This window comes from Neolamprologus multifasciatus, chromosome 14 (assembly GCF_963576455.1).
Source record: "Neolamprologus multifasciatus chromosome 14, fNeoMul1.2, whole genome shotgun sequence".
Lineage (NCBI taxonomy): Eukaryota > Metazoa > Chordata > Actinopteri > Cichliformes > Cichlidae > Neolamprologus > Neolamprologus multifasciatus.
The window spans coordinates 23,333,911-23,350,482 of NC_140452.1; the positions used below are offsets into that span (position 1 = coordinate 23,333,911).

Sequence of the window (16,572 nt, forward strand, 5' to 3'; positions counted from 1 at the left end):
ATATCGTCAGTATGCATCTACAATGTAGAAAGTAGTAAAAATAAAGAAAAAAAACATTAAATGAGAAGGTGTGTCCAAACATTTGATTAATAGTGTATGAGGTCAGATAAGATCAAGCAGGAGTCTCTGTGAACTATGATGTTTGCAGATGGGCAGTGAGACCTGCTGTGACATTTGGTTTGGAGAGGTGGCACTTACAAAAAGACAAGAGGCAGAGCTGAAGGTGGCAGAATTGAAATTGTTTTTCATTTTCATAGTGAATGAAGTGAATGTACAGGATTAGAAATGAGTATATCAGTGGGACAGCTCGGGCTGAGCGGTCTGGTTAGAGAGGCAAGGCTGAGATGGTTTAGACAGGTGCAGAGGAGGGAAAGTCGATATATTGGATGAAGGATGCTGAATATTGAGCTGCCAGGCAGGAGAAGAAAAAAAGAATGCCACATAAAAGATTAATGGATTTAGTGAAGGAGGACAAGGTTGGTGTGACAGACAAGGATGCTAGAGATGGGGTGAGATGGAATTAGATGATCTGACTTGGATTGGTAGACATATGTAAATCGTGGTCATCATTTTTTTAGGGAGTATAAGCACATTTAAATGGCTTATACTGCTGCCATAAACATGCAGCTTTATGCAGGGACGCCTGTAAAATTATTTTAACAGAGATATTCAGCCTTTGCTTGGTGTGAGGGGAGTTTCACACATGGTACGAGCTGATTTGTTTAATGTCTTGTTTCAAATCTTAGAGCCTTTCCTCCCACATAGTGCTCATTGCCAGCACGTTTCTTTTTCACCAAGCAAGTAAGACAAAGTTTCAAGGTAGTATGTAGAAGATCTTTATATGAAAGTTGTAAGAAACATTTTTATTGTTTTGTTTTCCCCTTAGAAGCTCATGCTTGATATCAACTTTTTAATATGTGGAAACGACTTCATCAGCTTTATACTTTATAGCTTCACATAAGTAGCTTTTGTTCCACAGTTATGTATTTTATGTGCATTAAATCATATTCCTTTTCATTAAAGGTTTGTCATCTAAATGTTAAATGAAAAGCATAAGGATGAGTCTTTCACAAACAATACTGCAGTTTCTTAAATTCTCCCTGGATACATTAAAAAATTCCCACATTATCTGATAAATCTTTTCCACATTGTTTTGTTATCAAATCCCAGTATATTTGCCAGGTGCTGTGGAGAATTTTTTTCTCTAAATGGGTGTGTCAGTGACCTCATGGCCTCGTGAGAAATTGCTGGCTTATCTTGGGTATTCCCCCTATTCCTCGCAGCTAGACACTCCCCCTTTTAACCGAGGCCACTCTAACCAACGTGTTTTGAAAAGGTCAATGCAAAGGAAAACAGAACTTTTACAAGAAATATCCCAAATAATTTCGTATGAACAAAATTTTTATTGAGCTAAAGGTCACTTGAAGGGAAATGCTTTGTGTGTAAATCTTTATCATTTACATGTTAAATTTAAACAATAACCTTTCTAATACACTAGAAATGAGAAATTTCTCCACCTGGAAATGTCATATATGGAGAAATAATGAACTAATAATTGTGTCATCGGGCACATTGTAATTATTTAACAAGAAAAACAAAAGAAGTTCTAGAAAAGTTGGCAAGAATTCAAAGAACATAATGTCAATGTGAAACACTTTGTGGTTAGTCAAAGAGATGATATGAAAAATCAGAGGTGGGCGTGTACTGTACACTCACAGGTCACTGCCTGTAATAAAACTTCAAAAGCCACAGAGAAAGTCCATAACTTGGCAACACAGAAAGCCACAGTCTTTGTGTTTGTGTGCGTTAACCAAGACTTCTCTCCAGTTTTAGCGAACGTCAAGTACATAGGCCTCCAAGTACATAGTCACATAGGTGGCACAATGAAACATTCACTGTAGTCTGTCAAACAAAGTTACACATGTTAGCTAAGATTCAAAAGGAAAATCATAATGAATATTGCATGGTGTTTCATCTAAAGCCTTTTTAAAAAATGTGAATTTTTATTGTGTTACAACAATAAAACTGGGGTGCTTGCTTATGTCTATGTTACTGTGCAACCTGAAAGAAAATATAATTTTCTTACATTTGGTGAAATTTGACTGAAGCGCATTGATGTTCCTGGCAATACCTTAAAAGGGCAAATAAACTAAGGTTAACTTTGCTCTTTAGTTTCTTTATTTCTCATTTATACAGTCTGTTACCAGGAGAACTATTTGGGATTTCTTCAGAAGAATTTCTGTCACATGTTCAGATGAGCCAGAAATTGATGTATACGGAAGTGTTTTAGGCTGATTGTATTACCACATAAAAAAAGCAGGCACGCACAGACACACACACACCCACACACACAATCAAAATCTTCACAGCTGTGTAATTCTTTATAAGGCTTGTTGATTTTGCCAAGTGAAAGAGGCAATGATTTGATTTAGATTTTCTAGTTATCGTTAACTACATTTTCAAAACAGTGATCATGCCTTTAGCCTTTATGCTAGTATGCTAGTTGCTAGTTGTTACTACCATATGAAAAAGGAACTGAGATGTGGCTCCTCCCCCCGCCCCCTCAGCATACCAGACTAGTTGAGAAGTTTACATTCATTTAGCGTTCATTTTAACACAGAGAGCACAGCAGCATGATGGTAAGTGTTTGCGTCATTTGAAGTTTGATAATGTCACATACTTAAACAGTGTTTGAATTGATTAGGGCTGCCATCATCGTTCATGCTTATGCTAGATGATAATAATAATGTGAGTCACTCGATATGTAAGCTGTTGTGTAAACAATCGAGGCTATGTGAAAGTGACAGAGAAGCGGAGTGTGCAGGCATGAGTGTCAGGGTCTCGGTGTTTACATTGCTTTATTCTAGCTTGCCTCAGGAGCAGTGAACAAATTAACAGTTCGGTTGTAGCTTGAGCTGAAGTGTTCAACTGAAACTAATACTGAGATCACTGATACAATGGCAGAAATAGGCTTTCCTCGAAAGGAGGATGGCTTCTCCCTTAGAGATACGGTGAGGAGTTCAGCCGTCCGAGAGGGGCTCAAGGGTAGACCCAGGACAGAAACTCTCGGCTGGCCTGGGAACGCCCCGGTGTTCCCCCGGATAAACTGGAGGAGGTGCTGGGGAAAGAGGGAGGTCTCGGCGTCCTTCTTAGGGCTGCTGCCCCCACGACCTGTCCCCCGGAAAAGCGAAAGATAGGTGGATAGCTGGATGGATAGAAAAGAACAAAAATGGCATGGTAAAGTGGAAACTGCATCCAGGACAGAAAAAATATACTGCTAATACAACTCTTTGTAACCAGCTGCACAGACAGCATGCCTATTGCAAAGCTAGCAAAGAACCGAGAAGGGTTTTATAGCTAAATGAATGCGGATAACCGGAAGAAAATGGATGGCTGTATAGAGGGATGAATGCTTCTCAGGAAATGTGTTTAAGCTCTGGAGTATAAATTGTGACGGTAATGGTAATGACTAGTATAGATGTGCTCTCAAAGAGAAAGCAGAGAAAAAATCCTGAGCGTTTAACACAGATAAACAGATAGACATTCATATGTATATACATATATCGAAATTGTTATATGTAGATATTTTTTCAGCACGACTGAATGTCTGTGTGACTGTACAACCTTTCTAGGAAAACGACTTTATTATGAAACAGTGTGTCCACCATGCATGACACAATTGTGAGTTGAACCCAAATAATTATGAGAATGAGAAAGGAAAGAGAAAGTAACTTTTGTGTTTTGTCTATCTCTGGGAAAAACAAAGGTGAAGTGCAGAAAGTGTCAGCATTAGAAGACAAACAGAGCCACTCCACAGAATTCTTTACAGTCTGGCTTGTTGTTTAGTATCATTTAGATTAAAAAAATCTAAAAAGAAGAAGATGAGTCATGAAACTCCATGTGGATGAATTCAGCTGATTATGTGAACCAGGTGTGAGGTTTTTAATTTGTAAGACAAAGGGGGTTTAGAGGAGAGTATGTGTGTATGAGAATAGCTCAGCAGAATGAGTGTTCTCTCCAATCATTACGTCAGGGGAATTCCCATGTACTGCAAAGCCTTGCTGATTAATGCTGTTCAGTTTGCAAGGCAGTGTAGTGATAAAGCAGAAGTTGCAAAAACAATAATGAAAAAAGGAAAACAAAATACATTCACAGATTGATTTGCAAAACAGAATCAGAAATTCTATTTTTAAATATACTTGTAAGTACTGTAATTTGCATTAGAGTTTGGAGGTGTGCCCTGTTGTTTTAACATCAAAGATCTGTAAATTATTTTATGTAACATTATATCAAACACAATGCTATTCACAGCTTACTCTCACATGTCTCATTAGGGAAATGTAACCACCCTCCCCCAATTGTCACTTAATTTGAGTCCTTGATTTTTTAAAAAAAAGAAAAGAAATCCATCTGCATTAGTATCACTTCCACAGTTCATTTTGTATCAGTATTCCTGAAACTAAATACACCATGCAGTTACTTGACCTTTGGGATTTCCCTCTGTTTTTATTTCAACTTATGACAGTCACTGCTGCTAAATGGCCACTTGTGAAGGGTAGGGGTGTTTCCACTGGTCAGCCTCTTTAAAACACCTTCACTTCAGATACTTACTGACAATGTGGAGAGAAGCATATGTGATTTTTTTTGTGCTTTATCCTATTACACCATATCCTACAACTGAAACAATCCCGATTTGATTTTCCAAGTGGGAATTTCCTTAGATTTCTGATCACTGCCAGCAAAGTCACATAAAAAAAAAGATCACTTCCTCATGAATAGTTTTAGAAACAATTTCAAGTGAAACTAGTTCATCAAAAACAAATAAAGTCTGTGCTTCTTGTTGGAGGAAACAAACTGATCTATTTGTTTATTATATTTCATTTTTTATTTTTCCAAATTTATATAACACAGGGGAGGATATGTAATAATCTGTGCTTATGTGGTTAGCATTTGGTTCCTATGATACCAAATGCATAGTAAAAGAAAACTAGAATGTTGTTTTCTCCTAGCAGGTACAGGAATACACCCTTTTAGAACAAGCCCTCTCTTATACTGACTGGGACTTTCCTTTTGCTTCTTGTATACTGAAAACCATTTGGGTGTGTTCTTTCAGGATGAGACAGCCTGTTTTCCCCCAAAACATGACTGTAAAGAGCCAGTCAAATGTTTCAAATAAGATTCTAGTTCACTGAAAGGGTAGGATTGGGTGGGTTTCGGGGCTGGGTGTTTGATATCGCCCTTGTGTAGCATTAATGATATTTTAAGACAAAACAATCATTCTTCTGACAAATGACAAATGTAAATGGTGAGAAATCACTGCATGCAAGTTATTTTTGAGTGTTCAGGTGTACATGTGCCACTTGATGGCATCTCACACTACATTTAATTTCAGTGATTAACCAGTTTGTCTTTCTAACAGGCGTCTACCTGGAGCCGGTATCATTTTCTGTAAGTAGTGCTCCGATTTCCTATTCATTCCTATCATGATTTCAGCACAAGGCAGCGTGTGGTTAGGGCACTTTTGATATTTTAACACCCAGTCACATGTTCCTGTTATTAACTGTTGCTATGATACATATCCATGTGCCACTGTTGTGACTGGACTTGTAAGACTTACAGTAAGTAAGGCCCAAAAGGATTACTAGGAAGTAACTACAAACATGCTTTAATTTTGGAATGTAATTTTCTGGTGTTCTGATTTTAAAAGCAGTTTCCTCCTATATATCTCCTGTTACTTAAATATTATATTATTAATTATTTATAGTAGCTAGTTATGGACATCAACGTAAGGTTAATGTGAAAGCTTTTGGATCCAGACATGAGTTTGTAGCCTTCCCACTGATCTCATGTGTGCGCTTGTGTTGTTACTTGAACTGAAAAGAGAAGTGATCATTTTAGCTTTAAAAAGTTGGTGACAGAAGAGAGCAAATCTGGCTCAAGTTCATTATCTGTGTTTTACGATCATTGCTTGGCCACAGATGTTGTTTACTGAGATGTCTCAATTATTTCCTGGTTGTTGTTACTGTCAGCTATCTCAGCTATCTTTAGGCACTGACGCAAAAAAAGTGTGTGTGATTCTTTATCTCTGCGTGCCACTTTAATCATTCACCCTTTTCTGTGTTCCTAGAACTCAAAGGTTTTCCCTTGATCTGCTGCTATCTCTAGTTCTGACGCTGACTTGGCCCTTCACTGTCACAGGTGAGCAGTTCTGCCAGCAGCACTCGTTCATTGTGGTTAAACATAGAAACCAGTTGTTTATTACATGAATAAGAATGTGTGATATGACATATGCTTGGTTGCACATCACTAGCTAAGGAAAGAAAGCAAAACGTGTGCTCCCCAACTCAGATTTACATAACTTTAATTTTTTCTCAGTTTGATGGAGTGGTCTTATGAAGAAGTTAAACTTTTTAGGAGATTTCCTTTCTTTGTAAAAGGTGAATATGTAGATCAATGCTATTCGCACATCTTTGCAATGAATAGGAAGCTGCCAACCACATGACTGGACGAGCCATTACAGCAGCACCCAATGCTAACACAAGCTAAGCTAATGGGTTTTTGGTTTTAGCTTCAAATTTAGTGTATAAACACGAGTGTTGACTATTTCTTCTCATCTGACTCTCACCAAAAAAGCAAGTAACCCAGTTTTCCAAACTATTCTCTATGTCTTCCTTCAGAATATTATAGCTTTCCTGTCTTAGTCCCTTTAATGTTCAGTTCAGTTTCCAGCTACCAGTCCAGCCCAGAACTGCTGGAAAATGCAATAAGCAGAAAAATCTAAATATCTGGAAGCTAAAGCCAGAGATGTTTTCTTACGAGTTGGTAGATAATCAGTCAAAAACACTCACACTTCAAAACAGGAAAAACGAAATAGTTCTCTCCGTGTATTCTGCACAAAAAGGAAAGAGAAAAGAGCTTATGAAGAACTGAAATTAGCCTACCCCGTCATGCAGCGGAACTCTGCAGGAGCTTAAACAAAACCACATGGAAACACATGTCTGCCCCAAAATAAAAACTGTTTGCACTCCCTTTAGATATTTTCTTTAATAAAAGATATATGCCCTAAAACTTCACCCCTGTTCCTTTTTTGTTTTTGTCTTTTTGTTTTTTTTAACAGGAGGTGCTGCTCTTCTCAAAGGGGAGGTCGGTGGAAATGTGACTTTTCACTGCTCTGGTAAATCAGTAAAGAACATTGACTTACTTTACCTCCAAAGAGACAACGTCTTTGTTAATGGTTATTATGAATCTAAAAAAGTATCAGCAACGTGGAACAACACAAAGTTTGATCGCAACACTTCATCTGTGTTCATGGATAACCTAAAGGTCTCACACAGTGGGGAATACAAATGTCACATTCGGTATAAAGACGAGCACCATATTAACGAAGACTCAATAACCCTCAGTGTTACAGGTATTTATGTCTTCAATTCATCTCATGCAGTTCATTTTTATATGACCGTCAGTGTCAATAGACCTTTAAGATGAAGCGTTACAATAGTGTAAAGTATGTGCATATAATATAAATATAAACAAAGAAAACAGCTGTTGTCTTTGTTTATATTCATATATACGCCAGTCCCTTTGTACATGTTGGAAACACCAGGCTGATATCACTTTCCCTGTGTCTTTCTTCTAGCAAAGTACAGCAGGCCTTTATTCAGTCCTCCAGTCTGCAGCGAGGAAACCCGGGGTCAGAATTGCCAGACAAGGTGTACATCAAATAATGGATACCCAGAATCCAGCATGATAGTTCAGGCTATAGTTACCAGCACTAATGATACCATCAGGCAGATATGGCAACATGTGAAGTCTGCCCCTTACCATAATCCAAGTACATTGCTGTATAACATTACCACCACTGTGAGTTATAACTGCTCGAACGGGGAGATAAAGTTCAGCTGCTCCGTGGGTGACGTCACTTCGGATGAGTTCTCAGTCTGTGAGTAGCCTATTCATCTCAGAAAAGACAATTATTTCTTTATCAAAGTCGTTCCCACAATTAGCTACTGGACAAGTTTTGGGAAGTTTGAAAGCCAGTGGAAATCTCTTGGCATATATTCCCTTTATTGTTTTATTTCATAGCAACATCCTCTTATTCTGTCAGCATTTGTGTGGCTGACACAGAACAGTTTAGGTTGAGTTTTGGTGATTTTTGAGATTTTTAAAACTTATGTGAGGCTACTAGATTACATTTTTCAGCAAGACGAATGAAAGTGACTGAATAGCAAAGCATTTCCTGCAGAATCAAACTCAAATTACTGCTGAGACTGATGTGATTAAATTACGTGCTGTATTTATTCTTAAACTGAGGTATTATGGAAATGTAAATTTTGTTTGAGCCTAATATATGTTTATTAATGCAACAACAGAGTGGGTGCGTGGGGGAAGTTCCAGGTTTTTTAGAGCTTTGCAGTTTTACTGACAGCAGTAGTAGTGTAGTATTACTGCTGTGCCCAATGTAAAAAGAAAGATTAACAAGTCTTTTCTGCATATGCTAAGAGTGTGCTATAAATGTTCCAGAATCAAGAATCATACAGTTTAATCATACAGTGGGGTTTGTACTTATGTTAGTTCTGTGAAAGGAATTCAGATTTAAGGAAAATGATTAAGTTAAAACATTCGGCAGTTCATTTTCATTAAATCTAAATAGTTTAACTTGACTTTTAAGTTCCCCAGCATGGAAAAGTAAAGGCAGACATGCCTTGTTTTTAGTTCAGTTCACTTTTTTGTGTTAGTTCTTCAGGGTAATTAAATATAATAACTCTTTTTTTTCTGTATTTCATAATATTTGTCATGTGGGGTTCTTTGTAATAATCTTGATTCTGATATACATTTGTTCTCATTGATAGGTGCTCATCAGGAACAACACAGCAATGATATAGTAATTATGACAGCCATTTGTATACTGGTGGTGGTGGTGGTCATGATTGCAGGTGTTTTGTGCTGGAGAAGACGGACAGGTGAGCACAGAGATTGCACACAGGTGTAAAACTGCAGGGACATGAAAATAAGAGAATGAATAACTCAAAATGTGCAGAAACTCATGGCAGGCTCTGTGTTGTTTTTCAGGAGGCAGTATGAGGCTAGAGAGAGTAAATACAAATGAGGCGTAAGTAAGTGTTTAATTGTCTATAACAGTGTAGTCATAATACTTTGATTACACAGTAATCTGTGTAACTTTTCATAGAAATCAAAATTGTACTTTTGATTTCTGCTTGTAGATTAGAACAGATAGTGCTTTCCTTGTTCTTTCCTTCTGCCTAATTATTTCCTTCTGTGTTTTATTTAATCCAGGGTGGAAATATCACTTTGTGAAAAAAATGGAGAAAAAGAAGCTGCTTGAGGGGTGAACCAGTGAAGGACAACATTAAAACCCACGTTCAAGGATCTAGAGCGACAGATATCGTCTCCTCTGTGTCAATTACACACTGTGATCAGCTGGTTCCACGCAAAATAGAAATAACCTCAGCAGGCCTCGCCAAGAGTGAGTGACCCATCACCAGGAACTACATGCTATTAACATTTCACACTCAACACTTGTGACTTTTAGCGTTTGAGGAAGTATCATATCTTGTTCTTTTACTGGTGAAGCAAAGTGCGTCACTAAAGTGAGAATGGCTGACTTCACTATGTAAAAGCAAAAAAACAGAGACTTGATCAGCGGTGTGCGGTTAGGTTGTTGTTGAATACTGGAAAACTGTGACAGAAATACCTCCTGACGCCGTGTGACGATAGACGAAAAACAAGAAGTTAGAAGAATGATACATATGTATGTTTGTATTTGTATACTATGTATATGTGTACTTTGTTGTTACACCAACCACTGCGGGAAGAACCTGGCACACTCGCTACAATGGTCACTTGTGGACTATGAGTCATTAAAAAAAAAAAAAAAAATACTGTCAGTGCTGCACTTTAAAATCCCCTCCTGTACATTCCTTCTGTAGCCAATTTTTAATGTTTTTTCCCTAGATTTTTAAACAACAGTGTAAATACTATATTTTTTTTTATTTTAATAAACAAAAAAGAAAAGTCCACAGTCATCTTAGTGTTGATTTTTTTTTTGGTTTTGTTTATTTTTTTAATAGAATAGTACTACATTGGGGTCAGAAATAATAACTGACATGTACTGAAAAAATATGGATGAAGAAAAGCTGGAATTCAGAACATTTTGTGCAGATTAACTTGTAATTTTAAGCAAATTTTGTGTATTGTACAGTAAGTTCCAGTATTTCCAGATTTCCTTGTAAGGTGCAATGTTGAATACAAGGGAAATGTGTTTTTTCTGTATTTTATTTAAATGGCTGTTAAACGTTCCCTAATGGGGGATATTGCGGTCTTCTCCACAATTCTGACGTTTTCTCAGGTGACTGTTCTCAGGTTATTACATGTAACCTTTTGTATGCTATTAAGCATAATATTTATTTCAGTCTAACTTTTACTTCCTTGAAGATATTTATCGGTGAAATGTTTGTGCTATTTACAGTTTTTGGTAAGAGGAGCCTGTCTGTTATTCCCCATTCCCTGGAATTACCAAAAATTCTCTAAAGGGTGTTTTCATTTCCTAAATTTGCTTGAAACACTCTTGTTCGGTGCCTAATTTATCTTTTCTTTTTTGTTTTCAGAGTTTCAAATTTTGTCTGTGTCCCTTTTCAACCAATAAAAGTTGTGTAATTTAACTGAAGTTGTGGGAAGAGTTACACTCCCGCTTCACTACACCACACGCAGCTTTAAACCTCCAAGTTCACCTTCAGCTGCAATGTAGTCAACTTGCCACTAGATGTAGTACGAGCACCACAAAATTGAGCTGACTCTTGCTCACGTATATGATTGTTTTTTTCAGGTTTATGTGTACTAGTGTCTAAATGTTACTGAAATACCTCATGATCCCAAGCACACTTGTCTTAAGATAGCCTGTGAAAAAAAGTTAACTTCCTTCTGCCTAAGAAGGAAACTGTGTTTAATGTGTAGTTATATCAGTGTCTGCACTTTCCTTCCCAGTACAAGAAAGGTGGTGTCGAGTAGGGTATAGGGTAATTCCCTCACTATTAAGTCTTTGAGCGAGGAGACGCAAGTGAATATGGTGTACACATCACACTGAACAGTCTTTTTGTATATACACCAAGTTTGTACCTACAGCCCTGTGCAAAGGTTTTAGGTGGGGGGAGGGGAGGGGGGGATGCTGCAAACAAAGAACACTTTCAGAAATATAAATGATTGTTTATTGGCCCCAAATGTATTCTGCAGCAGGACGACAACCCCAATCATACAGCCAAAGTCATTAAGAAGTACAGGAAGTACTGGAAGTGATCGTGTGCCACCCACATCATCGAGTGTGTCTGGGATTACATGACGAGACAGAAGGATGTGAGGAAGCCTACATCCACAGAAGATCAGTGATTAGTTCTCCAAGATGCTTGGAACAACCACCAGCCGAGTTTCTTCAAAAACTGTGTGCAAGTGTACCTAAAGAATGGATGCTGGTCATACCAAATACTGATTTCATTTAGATTTCTTTTTCTTGTTGATTGATGAAAATAAATGATTAATACTGCCGTTTTAAAAGCATTCTTTCTTTGCATCATTTTTTCTCACCTGCCTAAAACTTTTACACAGTACTATATACTCAGCAGCCATTTTATAAGTTACACGTTGCTAGTACCACATTGGACACCCTTGAGCCCTCAGGAATTCCTTAATTTTTGATGGCAAAGTTTCAGCAAAGTGCTCCAAACATTCCTCTGAGATTTTTGGTCTATTATGACAGGGTAGCATCACACAGCTTCTGTAGCTTTATCAGATGCTATCTATGATGTGAATCTATCATCACACTGCCTGGAAGATGCTCTATTTGATTGTGATCTATTGACTATTGAAGTCACTTGAGTACAGTGAACTCACTGTCATCTTAAAGAAACCAGTTTGAGATGATTCAGCTTTGTGAGATAGTGCATTTTCTCCTGCTGGAGCAGACGTCAGGAGGTGGGTACGCTGTGGTTGCACATAGATACAGAAGGTCAGCAGTGATTCTCAGTTGGTACTAACAGGCCCAAAGTGTGCCAAGAAATTATCCTTCACAACATTACAGCACTTTGTTTGTACACGGCAGGATGGATCCATGCTTTCATTTTGTTTATAACAGTTTCAGACTCTGCCATCCAACGGTTGCAGCAGAAATTGAGACTCATCATACCAGCCAACATTTTTGACCAATCTTCTGTTGTCCAATTTTGCTGAGCCACAGTTTGTTGTTATTGATAGGAGTGGCATTTGGTGTGGTCTTCTGCTGCTACAGCACCAGGTGCTTTATTCCTTTTTTCACTGAATTTGTCCCACCTAAAGATACTACTGCCAGGAGGCTGGGGGTAGTACTAGTGGCAGGCAGTATTCTTTACATTTTATTGCTCCCCTTATCGTTCTCATTTCTCCAGAAGCAGATTTTCTCTCACTTTCTCTCATCATGAGTCACTGTGACAGGCTGTCAGTCCACGTCTCTGCCCTGTGTTTACATTGCGCAGCAGAGCAGCACCAGGCTCGTTGCACTTCAGGAATGTAACCCCAAGGTCCGTGCCTTCCTCCTCCTGTTTTCCATTTTCTCCCCACTAACTTTCCCAATTTTTTCCTTCCATTCCTTCATTTTTTATTCCCTCTTTGCAAAGACTCAACCCTTCCCTTTCTCCAGTCTTTCCTCTTCTACTCCCATCCTCCCAGAAACATCCTTTCCTCTGCCATCTCACCCCCTCCCACTTGTCCCATTCTCTCCTACTACCACCTTTCTCTTCTCTTTCCTTTACCAACCCTTTCTCCTTTCTCTTCGCCAAGCCTCCACTCCCTTTCTCACCCATGTTTTTCTTTTCCCCTTTTTAAAATTCAGAGCATTGTCCCCGCTCACTCACACCCCCTTTCCCCTGTCATCATCCCCTCACCTCCCACTCCGCCCCATCTCTGTCCTCCCTCCTCTCATTCCTCTGCTGTCTAACCCAAACAAACCAGGGAGGACCTTCCTCTCTGGTGATTGTAAGAGAAACACACCACATGTCAGAGTTGGTTTAAACATAAACATTAGTCAATCTGAAGTACTGAAAAAGAATATGAAGTACTTAAGTTCAGCATGAAGTGAAATTACTATTTTATGGTAAAACTAACCACCGAATAGACAACAATTAGAAAACAAAATGTCTTGGTGTATATAGGAAAAAGTTTATTCCCTTCTCCATTGTTCTGTTTAATGAACAAAAACCACTTAATAGTACTACACGCTAGCCTACAAGGAAAACAAAAAAAAAATCTAGTTTTCCCTTTGTTTATAAAGCACAAGTCTTTATAGACACATTAGGAGTCAGGGCAGTGAGAGAGGTGTTATGATCATCATAAAGAATCTAAGCAGACTTTTGTGTTTTTCCAGTGACGCAGCAGAGCGTGTAATCTACTGCTTAATGGAGAATGCTCTCAGTCAGAACACAGGCCTGTGGCATTTCTCAGCAAGTGGTTTGTGACCTCTGCCACACTGTTCTGTGTGGGACTTATAATCAGATTATACTAGTTATGAAAGTCAACTAGATTAGTTTTAGTGGAGGGAGCTGGAGCACAAAGGCATCAATTCACAGCAGGAGAGGGGAGCTGATCAGCTTGAGGAGGATTGGTAATGTTTGCTAAATACACAGAGAGTGCAGTGTAGCAAGGCAAACAACGTAGAATAATGTAGACAGCTTAACTCAGCTCAAAACTGTACTTTTAAAATGTACTTTAGAATTGCATTGGAGTATCAGTAGTCGTAATGTACTCATAAATGTGCCCAAAATACTACAGCAATTTGTAGGTATTGTCAAGTAATACCAGAAATTGAGTATTCTGATTGGACAAGAGAATGTTTGTATGTTTGCAGATACTGCTGATGTAAATAAACTGTCACAAAACACTAATAAGTTGGTGACTTAATGTCTGTCCCTTTACTAAAAGACCAGCTGTTTCATTCTAGCCTTGCACTTTTTTCGGTGTCGGCTTTTTAAATAAACAAGCCGACATACATTTGAGGCTGTAGGCTGTACCAATGGCCCTCATTTCCCATCATGCCTATAAAGGACCTACTAGTTAGTCACTCAGTCTGTGGTCTGTTTAGGTCTTCCGTCTCATGTTTACAAATGTTACTTTTAGTTTATATTTTTACTTGCCAATTTAAACCCCAGTTCCAATAGAAGATGGAAAACATTTCAAAGGTTTAAAATGACACTTCACTTTCATAAAAATATGAGCTCATTTTGAATTTGATGCCAATAACAAACCTCAACAAAAATAGTTGGAACTGGAGTAACACAAGGCTGGAAAGGTAAGTGGTACTAAAAAGAAACAGCTGGAGGAACATCTCGCAACTGATCAGGTTAATGGTCAACAAGTCATTAACATGATTGGGTATAAAAAGAGCATCTTAGAGAGGCAGATTTTCTCAGAAGTCAACATGGGTAGAGGTTCGGCAATCTGTTCATTTCTTGAGGTTAGGCCGTCGGTCCACGTCTCTGCTAATTTCAAATGGACTAAGGCAAAGTAGAAAACTGTTCTGTGGCCAGATGAATGAAATCTGAAATTCTTTTTGGAACACATGGAAACTAAAGGGAGGAGGCACCATCCAGTTTGTTAACAGTGCTCAGTCCAAACGCCTGCACCTCTGATGGTACAGTGGTGCATTAGTGCCCATGGAATTAGCAGCTGGTATATCTGGAAAGGCACCATCAATGCTGAAAGGTATATACAGGTTTTAGAGCAACATATACTGACATCCACACAACATCCTTTTGAGGGAAGGCCTTGCATATTTCAACAAGCCACACGAAACTGAAACCACCAACTAAAAACATCTGGCGCATCATGAAGCAAACATGAGATAAGTAGACCCAGGACTGTTGAGCTGCTAGAATCCTAAGTCAAATGATTGTGATTTTAATTTCTATAGGAGTTTATTGTTTTTTAATAAATAGTGAGACAGCTGTTATATTTCTTTACACCAGCTGCAGGAAATATACGGCAGTTTCTTTTTCATTCAGTGCTGCCTGCACACAACCTTACTGAGAGCCACTGAGGGAAATGGGCTCCACATCAAGAACCCTAAGTTAGATATGTTTTCTAGATGGTGCTCAGAGAAGAAACATAATGAGGCTGTTGGAGCGGTCGCAGTGAGGGACCAAGCAGGTCAGGAGGTTCAGCTCTGGTGCTGAGACTGACTGATCATGTTGTTGCTGTCACTGCAGAAACCCTCTCTCTCTGACCTCCAGAGACAGGAGAGGTGACCTGGAAGCATTTATCACCTCTGTGCTTTGTGACCCATGGCCTGGTGCCTGAGAGAGGGAAAATAACACTAACACAAAAGGAGAAAGCAAGGAGGAGATAGAGAAATAGATGAGGAAAATTGTGACCTGGACAACAATCTGTCACTTTTAAGCCAAATTCGTAAATTGAAAACCTTTTTTTAGTGTTTCATTAAATGAGAATGTCCATATTTGTGAGAAAAGAATCTCATTCTACATTTAGAAAATTCTAGTGGCAGGTTTCTGAAACTGCTGGAATCCAGTACGGGCTATTTGAGTGTGCATTTATGAAGATATTTCTTAGTCGGAGGATAAAAGCATTGCTGGTGCAAATGTGTGGGCCTGGTTTGGTTGAGCCATTAGTTATCATCAGAGATTTGAAAGAACGTGAAGTATTGTGAGAGATAGCTGGCTTCTAGCTCAATAGAACTATTAACACCCCTCTGTAATGATGATCCACCAATGGAGCTCTTGGCGAGGGCTTTTTTAACTAGGCAATAACCCAATATCTAAAGCAGTGTGCATGTGTGTGTGTGTGTGTGTGTGTGTGTGTGTGTGTGTGCATAAGCGAAATTTGAGCAGACATTGACTAGAGTCACATCTCCTTTGAATATTTATAGTACTGCTTAAGATTTGACCTTCACATTCGCACACTCATGCATGCAAATATATAGAGAGAAGACTATATTACCTATCTGTCTATGTAGCCATCTATCTGTCTAGGGTAGGTGTGGAGTAGACACTGGTTTGCGGCCTGAAACACTCAGACAGGTGATCACACTTGTGGGAAGACTCTATGAGGGGAGATAGTGTGAGAGACCAGTGAGCAACTAATATCAAGGAATGGCTGGTGGGATGCCCAGTTGGCTGCAGATACTTGGCAGCTTCATGTTTCTGCAAAAGCTGAACATCAAAGACTACCAGAAGTATTAGTAATGTGTGTTGTGGATTGCTCTGTAGTGCATACAACAACTGCGCAGTCATAAGCTATGTATTGAGTATTGGCTTGTGCTTGCCTTTATTAATATGAGTAAAACGAAAATTAGCACAACCTGAAAAATGTATGCTATCGCTTTGTTCTTGCTACCTTATCAAGCTGAAATGATGAACTAGCTACATAGCCAAGATGGCAGCCAATGAGGGTAAGAAATGTACCGCATTCCATACTTTTTAACCAGTCTTTAATTATTAAAAATTTGACCCCCCCCCCAAAAAAAACCAAACAAACAACCCCCCCCCCAAAAAAAAAACAAAAACAAAAAAACACAGCTAG

At 38.6% G+C, this 16,572-nt stretch overlaps 1 protein-coding gene across 2 annotated transcripts; it reads left to right on the plus strand.

Annotated features, from left to right (window-relative positions):
• On the plus strand, positions 1 to 13,034 carry LOC146504070 (uncharacterized). Of its 2 annotated transcripts, none has more exons than XM_085183860.1 (8): positions 1 to 2,639; positions 5,420 to 5,448; positions 6,128 to 6,198; positions 7,118 to 7,411; positions 7,637 to 7,939; positions 8,850 to 8,960; positions 9,070 to 9,113; positions 9,295 to 13,034. In XM_085183860.1, exons 1-7 carry the CDS (start codon positions 2,634 to 2,636, stop codon positions 9,111 to 9,113), a joined length of 858 nt encoding a protein of 285 aa, XP_085039986.1. In that variant the 5' UTR covers positions 1 to 2,633; the 3' UTR covers positions 9,295 to 13,034. The 2 variants fall into 2 exon arrangements, with proteins under 2 accessions (XP_085039986.1, XP_085039985.1); XM_085183859.1 differs by having other exon boundaries at positions 9,070 to 9,109; positions 9,295 to 13,025.
• Positions 13,035 to 16,572: the final 3,538 nt, after the last annotated feature.

Coding starts and splice junctions, on each gene's coding strand:
- LOC146504070 (XM_085183859.1), top strand. Junction 7,412..7,636: donor AATAACCCTCAGTGTTACAG/GTATTTATGTCT, acceptor TCTTTCTTCTAG/CAAAGTACAGCAGGCCTTTA. Junction 8,961..9,069: donor GTGCTGGAGAAGACGGACAG/GTGAGCACAGAG, acceptor GTTGTTTTTCAG/GAGGCAGTATGAGGCTAGAG.